Source organism: Zalophus californianus, chromosome 15, assembly GCF_009762305.2.
Source record: "Zalophus californianus isolate mZalCal1 chromosome 15, mZalCal1.pri.v2, whole genome shotgun sequence".
Lineage (NCBI taxonomy): Eukaryota > Metazoa > Chordata > Mammalia > Carnivora > Otariidae > Zalophus > Zalophus californianus.
The window spans coordinates 51,233,553-51,246,693 of NC_045609.1; the positions used below are offsets into that span (position 1 = coordinate 51,233,553).

The window sequence follows — 13,141 nt, forward strand, 5'->3', positions numbered from 1 at the left end:
TAAGATTTTATTTATTTAAAAGAGAGAGAGAAAGAGAGAGCGAGCATGGGGGGGGAGCAGCAGAAGGGGAGAGAGAGGGACAAGCTGACTCTGCGTTGACCACAGAGCCTGATGTGGGACTCAATCCCAGGACCCCGAGATCATGACCTGAGCCAAAACCAAGAGTCGAACACTCAACCAACTGAGCCACCCAGGTGCCCCTAAAGTGGCTGTTATAAATATGTGCAAAGTCTTAAAGGAATAGAAAAACATTAAGAATAGACTGGAATCTCAGGAGAAAAATAAAAATTATAAAAAAGAGTGAAATAGAAATCTCCATTTAAAAATGTATGCAAAATGAAAAAATCACTGGAATGACTAAACAAAAGACTGGACACTGAAAAAGAAGATTGGAGAACTTCACAAATGGTCAAAAAAAAAATGGTGGAAACACAGAGGAGGGGAGAAAGGCTTAAAAAATGAAAAAGTCGGGGTGCCTGGGTGACCCAGTTGGTTAAGTGTCTGCCTTCTGCTCAGGTCATGATCCTGGGGTCCTGGAATGGAGCATCACATTGGGCTCCCTGCTCAGTGGGGAACCTGCTTCTCCCTGTCCCTGTCCCTCTGCCCCTCTCCCAGCTCATGCTCTCTCTCAAATAAAAATAAATAAATAAATAAATAAATAAATAAATAAAATCTTAAAAAAAAAAACAACAAATGAAAAAGTCTTGGTGGTCTATGAGCCAATATCAGGCTGTGTAACATAAATGTAACTGGGGTTCCAGAAAGAGGAAAAAACACAATGGAGTTTATCCATTCATCTGTAGGTGGGACGCTTATGTTGTTTCCATGTTTTGGCTACTATGAATAATGGGGCAATGAACATAGGCATGAAGATATCTTTTCGATCTAGCGATCTTATTTCCTTCTGATAAATACCCAGAAGAGGGATTGCTGGATCATTTGGCAGTTTTATTTTCAATTTTTTGAGAAACCTCCACACGGTTTCCATAGTGGTTGTACTAATATACAACTGGAATAGACATTTGATAATCCTCAATAACCACTCCAGATAAAATTTCTCAGCAAAATATAAATATAAGGAAACTTCCTCAGTCTGATAACAAGCATCTATGAAATGCCCACAACTAACATCATATTTATTAATGAATGATTGAATACATTCCCTTTAGGACTGGGGATAATGCAAGAACACCCACTCCTACCATCTCTTTTCCATACCGTTCTGAAGGTTCTTGTCAGTGTAATGAGGCATGAAAATAGAGGGGATATAGATTGGAAAAGAAGTAAAACTGCCTTTACTCACATTTGACATGATCATGCACATAAAAAAATTTAAGGAATCTACTAAAGGTGAAAAAAAAAGAAAGAAATTTGAACCTGTAAATGAATTTAGCTAGGTCACAGAATACAAAATCATTATATAATTAATTGTATTTCTATATACTGGCAGTAAACAATCGGAAAATGAAATTAAAAGCACACACAACATTTGCAATGGCATAAAAATATTTCGGAATAAATTTAACAAAAGCTGTGTAGAATCTTCTGAAAACTATAAAATATTGCAGACAGATTTTAAAGAAGGCCTCTCTCATTAAAAGAGAGATATAATATGTTCATGAGTTATAAGACACAATGTTGTTAAGATGTCAGTTCTCCCCAAATTGATCTGTAGATTCAATGCAATCTCAATTAAAATTTCAACAGGCTTTTTATTTTAGAATTAACAAGCTGATTCTAAAAAATATCTGGAAATGCAAAAGACCTAGGATAAACAAACTAATCTTGAAAACAAAAAACAGAAAAAAGTCGTTCCAAAACTCACTATAAAATACCCAGTAGGGGTGTCTGGGTGTTTTAGTTGGTTAAGCATTTGACTCTTGATTTTGGCTCAGGTCATGATTCCTGGCTGGTGAGACTGAGCCCTGAGTCAGGCTCTGTGCTCAGTGTGGAGTCTGCTTGAGATTCTCTCTCTCCCTCTTTCTCAGCTCCTCCCCCTTCTCTCACCAACCAATCAATCAATTAATATCTTTAAAATACACAGCAATAATGACAGTGTAATAATATTGCTGTAAGGATGGGCAAATAGATGAAGAAATGGATAGAGACCAGAAGTAGACCTACATTAATATAATCAACTAATTTCTAACAAAGATACTGAAGGAATTAGATGGGAAAAGTAGTGCTAGAAAAAATATCTATAGGGAAGAAATGAATCTTGCCCCCTACCTCACTCACATCATACACAAAAATTAATTCAAGATGGATCACACACCATCTAAAAGATAAATCCATAAAATTCTTACAAGTAAGCATGGAAGAAAAATTTTCATGAATTTCTGGTAAGCACTGATTCCATGGATAAGTCACAGAAAGCAGAATCCATAAAGGAGAAAATTGGTAAATTGTACTCAGCAAAATTAAAAGCTTCTGTTTATTAAAAAACATCATGAATAATAGGGTAGGCATGCCACAGATGGGGAGAAAATATTCCCCAAACATATAACCGACAAAAGGCTTCTATGGAGTTTGTATAAAGAACTTTTACTCAATATTAATAAGACACAAAACTCAATTAAAAAAAAGCAAAAGTCTTGATCAGAAGCCTCATAATAAAAGATATACAAATGGCCAATAAACACATGAAACATTTCTCAACATTATTAGTCATCAGGGGAAGTTGAAACTCCAGTGTGATATCACTTCACACCTAGCAGAATGGCAGAAACAGAAACTGATGATACTGATATAACTAAAAAGGCAGAACAACTGGGACTCTAGCGTATTGCTGATGGAATTGTAATATGGCACAACCTCTCAGCAACAGTGTGGCAGTTACTTATGAAGTCAAACAGCACCTACTCTTCAAATCTCCAAAATAATGCAAACACAAAATAAAATAAAATGGGAACTGCAAAATAAATGGGAACACAGCTAATAAAAATTCTTAGACAAGGGTGTTCATAGCTGCTTTATTCACACAAAAGTAGAAAAAATATAAATATCCATCAACAGCAAAAATTGACTACAACATAAATATACAATAGAGTACTATTTAGCAATAAAAAGGAATGAGCTAGAGCTATTGATGCCTGCAGCAACATAGATGCTTCTAGTGGTGTGTTGGTAAGTGCTCACTTAATAACTGGTTCTCCAAGTGAAAAAAGTTCTTATTTGTAGTGTTTGCTGATTTTCATTGTGTAATTACTCCCACCATGGCCAATTTCAAGCTACCAATGTGATGACACTGAACCCAGAACTGGGAAGAAATGCACAGCAGCACACATGATACAGATAGAGTGGGTGTCAATAACCTCAAGAAAATAGATAGTAGTGAAATGTAGTAAAAGATTAGGGAGTAATGCATTTTGAGTATTATCTGTTTTTAAATATAATCTACTTAATTATAAGTTTATATAATTTAATTTTTAATAATAGTTGTTTTTAACAATCAACCAGTTCTTAAAATTTGGCAGTCAGATCTTGTGGACCAATATTAGCCAGTTCCAGCACACCTGTGGATGAATTTTGAAAACATGCCGAGAAGAAACGCTGGCCACTAAAGAGTAAATACTGTTTGATTTGATGCATATGAAGCTCATAGCAGGTGAAGCAAATCTATGGAGATAAAATTGCAGAATATTAGTTGTCTCTTGGCTGGGGGTAGGGAATGAAATTGACTGGAGAGGAACAGGAGGGAACTTTCCAGGTTGTTAGAGAAATTCTATATCTTGATAAAATGTTTTCTAAAATTAGATTTTATTGCTCTATATACTTAAGATCAGTGCATTTCTTTGTATATAAAGTGTACCTGAATAAAAAAAAGCAAAATGAAATTAGCCATTTCAATAATAATTAATGAGGCCAACACACACACACACACACACACACACACACACACACACACTATACTAAGCACTTGGGGTGTATAAAAGGTCCCTCCAACCAGAACCACTACACCAGAGCCACTATTTCTCTAGATTTGGGAAGACACAGAAGAGAGTGACTAATTCTTCCTGGGGTGGGGTGCTCTTAGAATACATTTCCTTTGAGTTGAGCTTTGAAGGGTAAGAAACAGCTCACAAGGAGGAGAGCACGTTCCAGGGTAGAGATATTCCCATCAAGAGTCAGGCTCTGCCATTTGATAATCATATAACATGGGGTAAGGCTTTGCTGGTCCTGAGATTATTCATCTTTGGGATGGGTTTTTTAATAACTATGCTTCTAGCCTGGGAAGAAATGCAATGAAGATAAAAACAACCACCCCCCAAACTACAAAACACCACCAATAAAAAACAAAAATCTTGCTTGAAAGAGTTGAAAGTGCCTTAAAAATGTGGCTGTTACCTCAGCCCCCTTCATCTTGCAGGAACCAGGATGACTCAAGGCTACTCGTGTGCACAGTAATTGCTGAGATTATTGGGTTTATGCTGGAGTGTCTGGAGCCTACCACACAGCTCTCAAGAGAGTTTGGAGTGCGTCAGGAACAGACTTTGGCGTCTCCTGTTGATTGTGATGTGAGTCATTTGCACATTGATCTAAAGCTAAATTTGCTCAGCTTCTTAAAAATATCAGTCATGACCCCACAAATGGAAAGATATTCCATGCTCATGCATTGGAAGAACAAATTATTAAAATGTCAGTAATACCTAAAGCAATCTACAGATTTAATGCAATCCTTATCAAAATACCAACAGAACTTAAACAAGCCATTCTAATATTTGTTTGGAATCACAAAAGACGCCAAAAAGCCAAAGCAATCTTGGAAAAGAGAAAACTGAAAGTATCACAAGCCCACGTTTCAAGTCATACTACAAAGCTGTAGTAATTAAAACAGTATGTAATTCGCCAAAAATGGACACATAGATCAACAGAACAGAATAGAAGGCCCAGAAATAAACTCACAATTATATGGTTAATTAATCTTTGACAAAGAAGGAAAGAATATACAATGTGAAAAGATAGTCTCTTCAACAAACGGTGTTGGGAAAACTGGACAGCTACATGCAAAAAATGAAACTGGACCACTTTCTTTCACCATACACAGAAACAAACTCAAAACGGATTAAAGACCTGACTGTGAGCCCTTAAACCATAAAAGTCCTAGAAGAGAGGTCAGGCAGCAATTTCTCTGACACTGGCTGTAGCAACGTTTTCTCAGCTATGCTTCTTGAGGCAAGGGAAATAAAAGCAAAAATAAACTATTGGTACTACATCAAAATAAAATCTGCACAGCAAAGGAAACAAACAAAACTAAAAGGCAATCTACTGAATGGGAGAAAATATTTGCAAATGACATATCTGATAAAGGGTTAGTATCCAAAATACATAAAGAACTTATACAACTCAACACCCCGAAACAAATAATCCAATTTAATTGGGCAGAAGACATGAACAGACATTTCTACAAAGAAGACATACAGACAGGCAACAGACACAAGAAAAGATGCTCGGCATCACTCATCATCAGGGAAATGCAAAACAAAACCACAATGCCTCACACCTGTCAGAATGGTTAAAATCAACACACAAGAAACAAGTATTGGCAAGGATGTGGAGAAAAAGGAACCCACTCAAACTGTTGGTGGGAATGCAAACTGGTATAGTCACTGCGGAAGACAGTGTGGAGGTTCATCAAAAAATTAAAAACAGAACTACTATATGATTCAGTAATTCTACTACTTGGGTATTTACCTAAAGAATATGAAAACACTAATTCAAAAAGGTATATGGACCCCTATGTTTATTGCAGCATTATTTATAATAGCCAAATTATAGAAGCAGCCCAAGTGTCCACTGATAGATGAATGGATAGAGAAGATGTGGTGTGTGTATACACACACACACACACACACACTGGAATATTTTTAAGCCATAGAAAAGAATGAAATCTTGCCAATTGCAACACCATGGATGGATCTAGAGAGTATTATGCTAAGTGAAATAAGTCAGTCAGAGAAAGACAATTACAATTGATTTCACTCATGTGGAATTTTAAAATTATTTTTAAATTTTAATTCCAGTATAGTTAACATACAGTGTTATTTTAGTTTCAGGTATACAATATAGTGATTCGACAATTCTATATATTACTTAGTGTTCATCAAGATAAGTGTACTCTTAATTCCCTTCACCTATTGCACTCATCTTCCCACCCACCTCCCCTCCAGTAACCATTTGTTTCTCTATAGTTAAGAGTCTTTCTTTGTTTGTCTGTTTTTTTTTCCTTTGTTAATTTGTTTTGTTTAGTAAACTCCATATATGAGCAGTCTATTTTAAGTTGATGGTGACTTAAGTTTGAATCCAATCTTCACTCTTCCCCCACCCCATGTTTTAGGTATATGGTGTCATACTTACATCATTTTATTCTGTGAGTCCTTTGATTAATTTCACAGATATACTTATATTTATTGCTTTTGCACTTCCTCCTTTTCTTACTTTTACTTACGGTTTTTCCTTTTCCCTCAGAGTCCTCTTTAACATTTCTTATAGAGCTGATATTTAGTGGTCATGAATTCTTTTAACTTCTGTTTGTCTGGGAAACTCTTTATCTCCCCTTCTATTCTGAATGATACCTTCCTGGATAGAATATTCTTGGCTGCAGATTTTTCCTTTCAGCATTTTGAATATATCACACTACTCCCTTCTGGCCTGCAGAGTTTCTGCTGAAAAATCTGCTGATAGTCTTATGGAGTTTCTTATATATGTAACTGTTTTTGTTTGTTTGTTTGTTTGTTTGTTTGTTTTGTTTTTCCTCTTGCTGCTTTTAAAATTCTTTCTTTACCACTATTTTTTTTGCCATTTTAATTACTATGTGTCTTGGTGTGGACCTCCTTGGTTTGATTTTATCACGGGCTCTTTGTACTGCCTGCATCTGGATTCCTGTTTTCATTCCCAAATTTGGGAAGTTTTCATCTATTTTATCTTCAAATATATTTTCTGCTCCTTTTTTCTCTCTTTTCATTCTGGGATCCCAATAATGCAAATGTTATTATGCTTGATAGTGTCACTGAATTTCCTAAGTCTATCTTCATTTTGCATAATTTTTTTTCTCACCTGCTGAATTTGATAAAGATACTCACTGGACTTGAGAAAGGACAGTAAGATTACTGTCCTCCAAGTCACTGATTTGTTCTTCTGCTTTCTTTGGTCTGCTATATATTCTATCTAGTGCTTTCAAAATGTCATTTATTGTGTTCTTCATCTCTGATAGGGTGTCACTGATGTCCTCCACTATTTTCTCAAGTCCAGTGAGTATCTTCATGATTATTACTTTAAATTCTCTATCAGGCATATACTTATCTTGGTTTTACTTATGTCTCTTGTTGTGATTTTGTCCTGTTCTTTCATTTGGGACATATTCCTATTTTTTTCATTTTGTCTACCTCTCTGTGTTTGTTTTTGTCTGTCAGGAAAGCTGGCTATGTCTTCTGCTCTTGAAAGTTGTGGCCTTATGAAGAAGAGGTCCTGTAGTGCCCTGCAGGGCAGTGTCCCTTGTTCACCCAAACTGGTGTTTCAGGGATGTCTCCTATGTGTTTTGTATGTTTTGTTGTTGTGGCATAGCCACTTTTTCCTTCAGTCCAGTCATCTGCAGTGGCTCTCGTTGCCTGTTATGGGCAGGGTTTGGTCTCTGTGGTGTTAGTGGGTCAATCTGGGTCCACCTTGGTGAGTTGAATAAGATTAGGCATCTGTCAGAGATGCAGTAGCACCAAACAGGGCACTTTCTTTGTGTTGTCCCCTCAGAAGCTTTCATTCGTGGGTGGGGCCTGTGGTCAGACCAGTTGTCTGCCCCTAGCCCACTGCTAAGGCTGCAGCCTGACTGATGTATGTGGTTATCTTTTCCTCTCCCCAGGGCAGGAGTTACTTTGGGGTGGTACTGGCTGCTGCTGGGGCTGCTTGCACACTGCCAGGCCTGTGGCACCGCCCTGGATGGGCTCTGGTCAAGGGTATATTAGAGGGGGTGGATCCACCGAAGTGTGGAGGAGGGGCAGGACAGGCGACATCAGCAAGTTAGTGAGTGTGAGTACCACAGTGGTTCCTGCAGATGGCCTTGTGTCTAGGCTGGGGGTGGGGGTGGGGGAGGGAAATGGCACTTGCCAGCTCCTTTGTTCCTGGAGAAGCCCCCCAAGGATTTCTGTCCCTCCAGGAGATGCTCTGAGATGAGTAGGCAACTCTCTCTCCTTTATGCCCAAGGTGTTTTTCAAATTGCTGCTTCTATGACGTATCTCCATAGGCTGTTTGTTGTGCTGTCTCTTTAAAGGCAGGGACTCAGTCTCCTCTTGCCCTCCTGGCTCTCCCAGAGCAGAGCCTGCTGATTTTTAAAATTCCAGGTTTTAAGTCCCACTGGTTGTAAGAACTCATGAAATTCAGTCCCTCTGGTTTTCAAAGCCAAACGTTATGGGGATTTGTCTTCCCTATGTCAGTTCCCAGTATGATAGTCTGTTTCTTTCTCCTCTCCTCTCCTCACCTGTGAGTCCCTCCATCCCACAGACAGTCCCTCAGTCCCTTTAGCTCTCCACTGCATCTCTGCCCTTCCTTCCCTCTTTGATGTGGCCTCTTCTCTACCTTTAGCTGTGGAGTTTTTTCTGCCAGTATTTGGGTCACTTTCTGGGTTATTTACATCAATGTGTGTGTTAGCTAGTTATATCCACGGGATGAAGTGAGCTTAGGGTCCTCCTATTCTTCCATCTTCCCAGGTAAGTCTCCCATATGTGGAATTTAAGAAACAAAACAAATGAACAAAGAAAAAAACCCCAAGAAACAAGACTCTTAACTGTAGAGAACTGATGGTTACCAGAGGGGAGATGGTGGGAGGATGGGTGAAATAGGTGAAGGGGATTAAGAGTACACTTATCACAATGAAGGGTGCATGGGTGGCTCAGTTGGTTAAGTGTCTGACTCTTGATTTTGGTTCAGGTCATGATCTCAGGGTCGTGGGCTCCACCCCGTGTTGGGCTCCATGCTCAGTGGGGAGTCCGCTGGAGCTTGTCTCTCTCCCTTTTCCTCTGCCCCTCTGCCCACTTGCATGTTCTCTCTCTCTCTCTCTCTCAAATAAATAAATGAATCTTTTTAAAAAAGTACACTTATCACGATGGGCACTGAGTAATGTATAGAATTGTTGAGTCCCTATATTGTACACTTGAAACTAATATAATGCTATATGTTAACTATACTAGAATGAAAAAAAAGTACCAGTCATGGGGTTTGGGGGCAAGGGATTTGCAGGAAGGTGGTCAAAAGGTACAAACTTCCAGTTATAAATAAGTACTAGGGATGTGATATACAACTGGTGAGTGTAGTCAACACTGTGGGAAGATATAGCTGTATATGCAATGTGTTAAAGAGTGTAGATCCTGAGTTCTTGTCATAAGGAAATTTTTTTTCAAATTTTCTTTTATCTTAAACTTACACCATGATGTATGTCAACTGTATCTCAATAAAACTGGAAAAAAGTGCAAGTCAGATGACCATTTGGTGTTTTCCGAGGCACAGTGTCAGGATCTTTTCCCCTTTCCCCAGCTACTAATTTTTGTATCATTCCACAATGCGCGACATTGCAACACAATGGATTCAAGTGCTTCTTTAGAATGAAAATTGACCTTGGGGGGTATGGGTGAGGGGAAGAATAGGACACCAGAAACTAGCAGCTCAGCCAGAGAAATGATTTAGTGCTTCAGATTCTTGGAAATGAGGAGATGGAGTCACTGGGCTCTGAGGAGACTACCTGGGTCCAAATCCTTTGTGCCCATTATTTAGCCTTTCTCTTTCTCTTTCCTTGTGTATGACATAGGATAACAGCACTCTCTAGTAGTTGCCTTTAGGATGCAATGCACAACCATATGTCAGGAATACAGTGCGGTGCCTGCCAGAGGGTAATAAATGTTAGTTATTATTACTATTTCTAGTTAAGGCCAAGCGGGAACAGAGGGATAGTTTTATATGGGAGCTAGGAGTGGAGAGAGGGAAAAACTGAGATAGGACTAAATATAAATATAATCGAAGTTATTTTTTTCACAGGCCGGACCTATGAGTAGTGTCTCTGGGCATATTGTCTCACACTGTGAGCTAGTATTTCAGTCTAGAATGAACGGTGCCCCGTCACCCTACTCTGGACTAATGTGCAATAAAAGATCACTGCAGTGTAGCATGGAGAAATTGCTCTTCTGTTTCCTACCTACTGGATCTATTTGTTGTTTGATCATCTTTTGGCTCTAGACAGTGAGTTCCTTGAGGACAGGCATTACATAGTTTTCATCTTTTTATTTTTAAAATAAAAAGGGCCACTGGATACATGTTTGATGCTCAAGAAAATGTTTTTTGTTTTATTTTTTAATTTTTTAATTTTTTATTGTTATGTTAATCACCATACATCACATCATTAGTTTTGGATGTAGTGTTCCATGATTCATTGTTTGTGCATAACATCCAGTGCTTCACGCAGAACATGCCCTCTTTAATACTCATCACCAGGCTAACCCATCCCCCACCCCCCTCCCTTCTAGAACCCTCAATTTGGTTTTCAGAGTCCATCGTCTCTCATGGTTGGCCCGCCCTCCGATTTCCCACCCTTCATTCTTCCCCTCCTGCTATCTTCTTCTTTTTTTTCTTAACATATATTGCATTATTTGTTTCAGAAGTACAGATCTGTGATTCAACAGTCTTGCACAATTCACAGCGCTCACCATAGCACATACCCTCCCCAATGTCTATCACCCAGCCACCCCATCCCTCCCACCCCCCACCACTCCACCAAACCTCAGTTTGTTTCCTGAGATTAAGAATTCCTCATATCAGTGAGGTCATATGATACATGTCTTTCTCTGATTGACTTATTTCACTCAGCATAACACCCTCCAGTTCCATCCATGTCATTGCAAATGGCAAGATCTCATTCCTTTTGATGGCTGCATAGTATTCCATCGAGTGTATATACCACATCTTCTTTATCCATTCATCTGTCGATGGACATCTTGGCTCTTTCCACAGTTTGGCTATTGTGGACATTGCTGCTATAAACATCGGGGTGCACGTACCCCTTCGGATCCCTACATTTGTATCTTTGTGGTAAATACCCAGTAGTGCAATTGCTGGATCATACAGTAGCTCTATTTTCAACTGTTTGAGGAACCTCCATACTGTTTTCCAGAGTGGCTGTACCAGCTTGCATTCCCACCAACAGTGTAGGAGGGTTCCCCTTTCTCCGCATCCCCACCAACATCTGTCATTTCCTGACTTGTTAATTTTAGCCATTCTGACTGATGTGAGGTGGTATCTCATTGAGGTTTTTTGTTTTTTTTTTTAAGATAGCTTAAATGAATGCTTTACATATCAAAAATGGATTCACAAGTCCCTATTACCATAGTATCAATTTTAAGAAGTGTCCTAAATATGCTCTGTATTAGTTTTCTTGATTATGTCAATAATATAGAAACATTTTTAATATAACAGAACATTTAATTACATCCATTTCCCATGAACACACTAGTCATTCAATGATGATTATATTGGCCACTTCCACTGGTTGGCGGGAGGCTCTTTCACTAAAGCCTCCCATGGTTTCCACTGTAACATTTTTCTGGCCAGACTTAGTTCATTTTCAGCCTGAAGAATCACCTCTTCTAGTTGGCCACCCTGAAGTTGGTCTTCTAATTTCTTAACATCTGGTTCTTCTTTGCCTCCCACCATTAATGTATAATCTCCAAGAAGGCAGGGATTTTTATCCGTTTTGTTCATTACAATATAGGCACTGGCTTCCATGCCTACAACCATACATGGCATATAACAGGCATTCAGTTGTTTCACTTTAACCATACTCAGCTTCTCATTTGTAATCTGTTCTGTATACTTTCTATACCCTGCGTTTTTAGGAATTTGCTCAAGAACATCAAGAATCTTTGTGTACAATATTCTTAGCCTCTCGTGTGGACTTTCACATACAGCCAATCCCACAAGGCCGGTGGTCTTCTTCAGCAAACCCGCCATGACGGTGCCGATAGGACAGGGACGTGCAGTCCTCTCTCATTGAGGTTTTGATTTGGATTTCCCTGATGCTGAGCGATGTTGAGCACTTTTTCATGTGTCTGTTGGCCATTTGGATGTCTTCTTTGGAAAAATGTCTGTTCATGTCTTCTGCCCATTTCTTGATTGGATTATTTGTTCTTTGGGTGTTGAGTTTGACAAGTTCTTTGTAGATTTTGGATAGTAGCCCTTTATCTGATATGTCATTTGCAAACATTTTCTCCCATTCTGTCGGTTGTCTTTTGGTTTTGTGGACTGTTTCTTTTGCTGTGCAAAAGCTTTTTATCTTGATGAAATCCCAATAGTTCATTTTTGCCCATGCTTCCCTTGCCTTTGGTCATGTTTCTAGGAAGAAGTTACTGCGGCTGAGGTCGAAGAGGTCGCTGCCTGTGTTCTCCTTTAGGATTTTGATGGACTCCTGTCTCACGTTTAGGTCTTTCAACCATTTGGAGTCTATTTTTGTGTGTGGTGTAAGGAAATGGTCCAGTTTCATTCTTCTGCATGTGGCTGTCCAATTTTCCCAACACCATTTGTTGAAGAGACTGTCTTTTTTCCATTGGACATTCTCTCCTGCTTTGTCAAAGATGAGTTGACCATAGAGTTGAGGGTCCATTTCTGGGCTCTCGATTCTGTTCCATTGATCTATGTGTCTCTTTTTGTGCCAGTACCATACTGTCTTGATGATGACAGCTTTGTAATAGAGCTGGAAGTCCGGAATTGGGATGCTGCCAGGTTTGCTTTTCTTTTTCAACATTCCTCTGGCTATTCGGGGTCTCTTCTGGTTCCATACAAATTTTAGGATTATTTGTTCCATTTCCTTGAAAAAAGTGGATGGTATTTTGATGGGGATTGCATTGAATGTGTAGATTGCTCTAGGTAGCATTGACATCTTCACAATGTTGGTTCTCCCAATCCATGAGCCTGGAACATTTTTCCATTTCTTTGTGTCTTCCTCAACTTCTTTCATGAATATTTTATAGTTTTCTGAGTCCAGATCCTTTGCCTCTTTGGTTAGATTTATTCCTAGGTATCTTATGGTTTTGGGTGCAATTGTAAATGGGATCGACTCCTTAATTTCTCTCCTTCTGTCTTGTTGTTGGTGTATAGGAATGCCACTGATTTC

At 38.8% G+C, this 13,141-nt stretch overlaps 1 protein-coding gene across 1 annotated transcript; it reads right to left on the reverse strand.

Annotated features, from left to right (window-relative positions):
• Positions 1-11,499: 11,499 nt before the first annotated feature.
• Positions 11,500-11,982, reverse strand: LOC113923802 (NADH dehydrogenase [ubiquinone] 1 alpha subcomplex subunit 5-like). Its single transcript, XM_035724134.1, has one exon. It carries the CDS (start codon positions 11,980-11,982, stop codon positions 11,500-11,502), a length of 483 nt encoding a protein of 160 aa, XP_035580027.1.
• Between the last annotated feature and the right edge of the window lie 1,159 nt (positions 11,983-13,141).

Coding starts and splice junctions, on each gene's coding strand:
- LOC113923802 (XM_035724134.1), bottom strand. CDS start 11,982: ATGGCGGGTTTGCTGAAGAAGACCACCGGCCTTGTGGGATTGGCTGTA.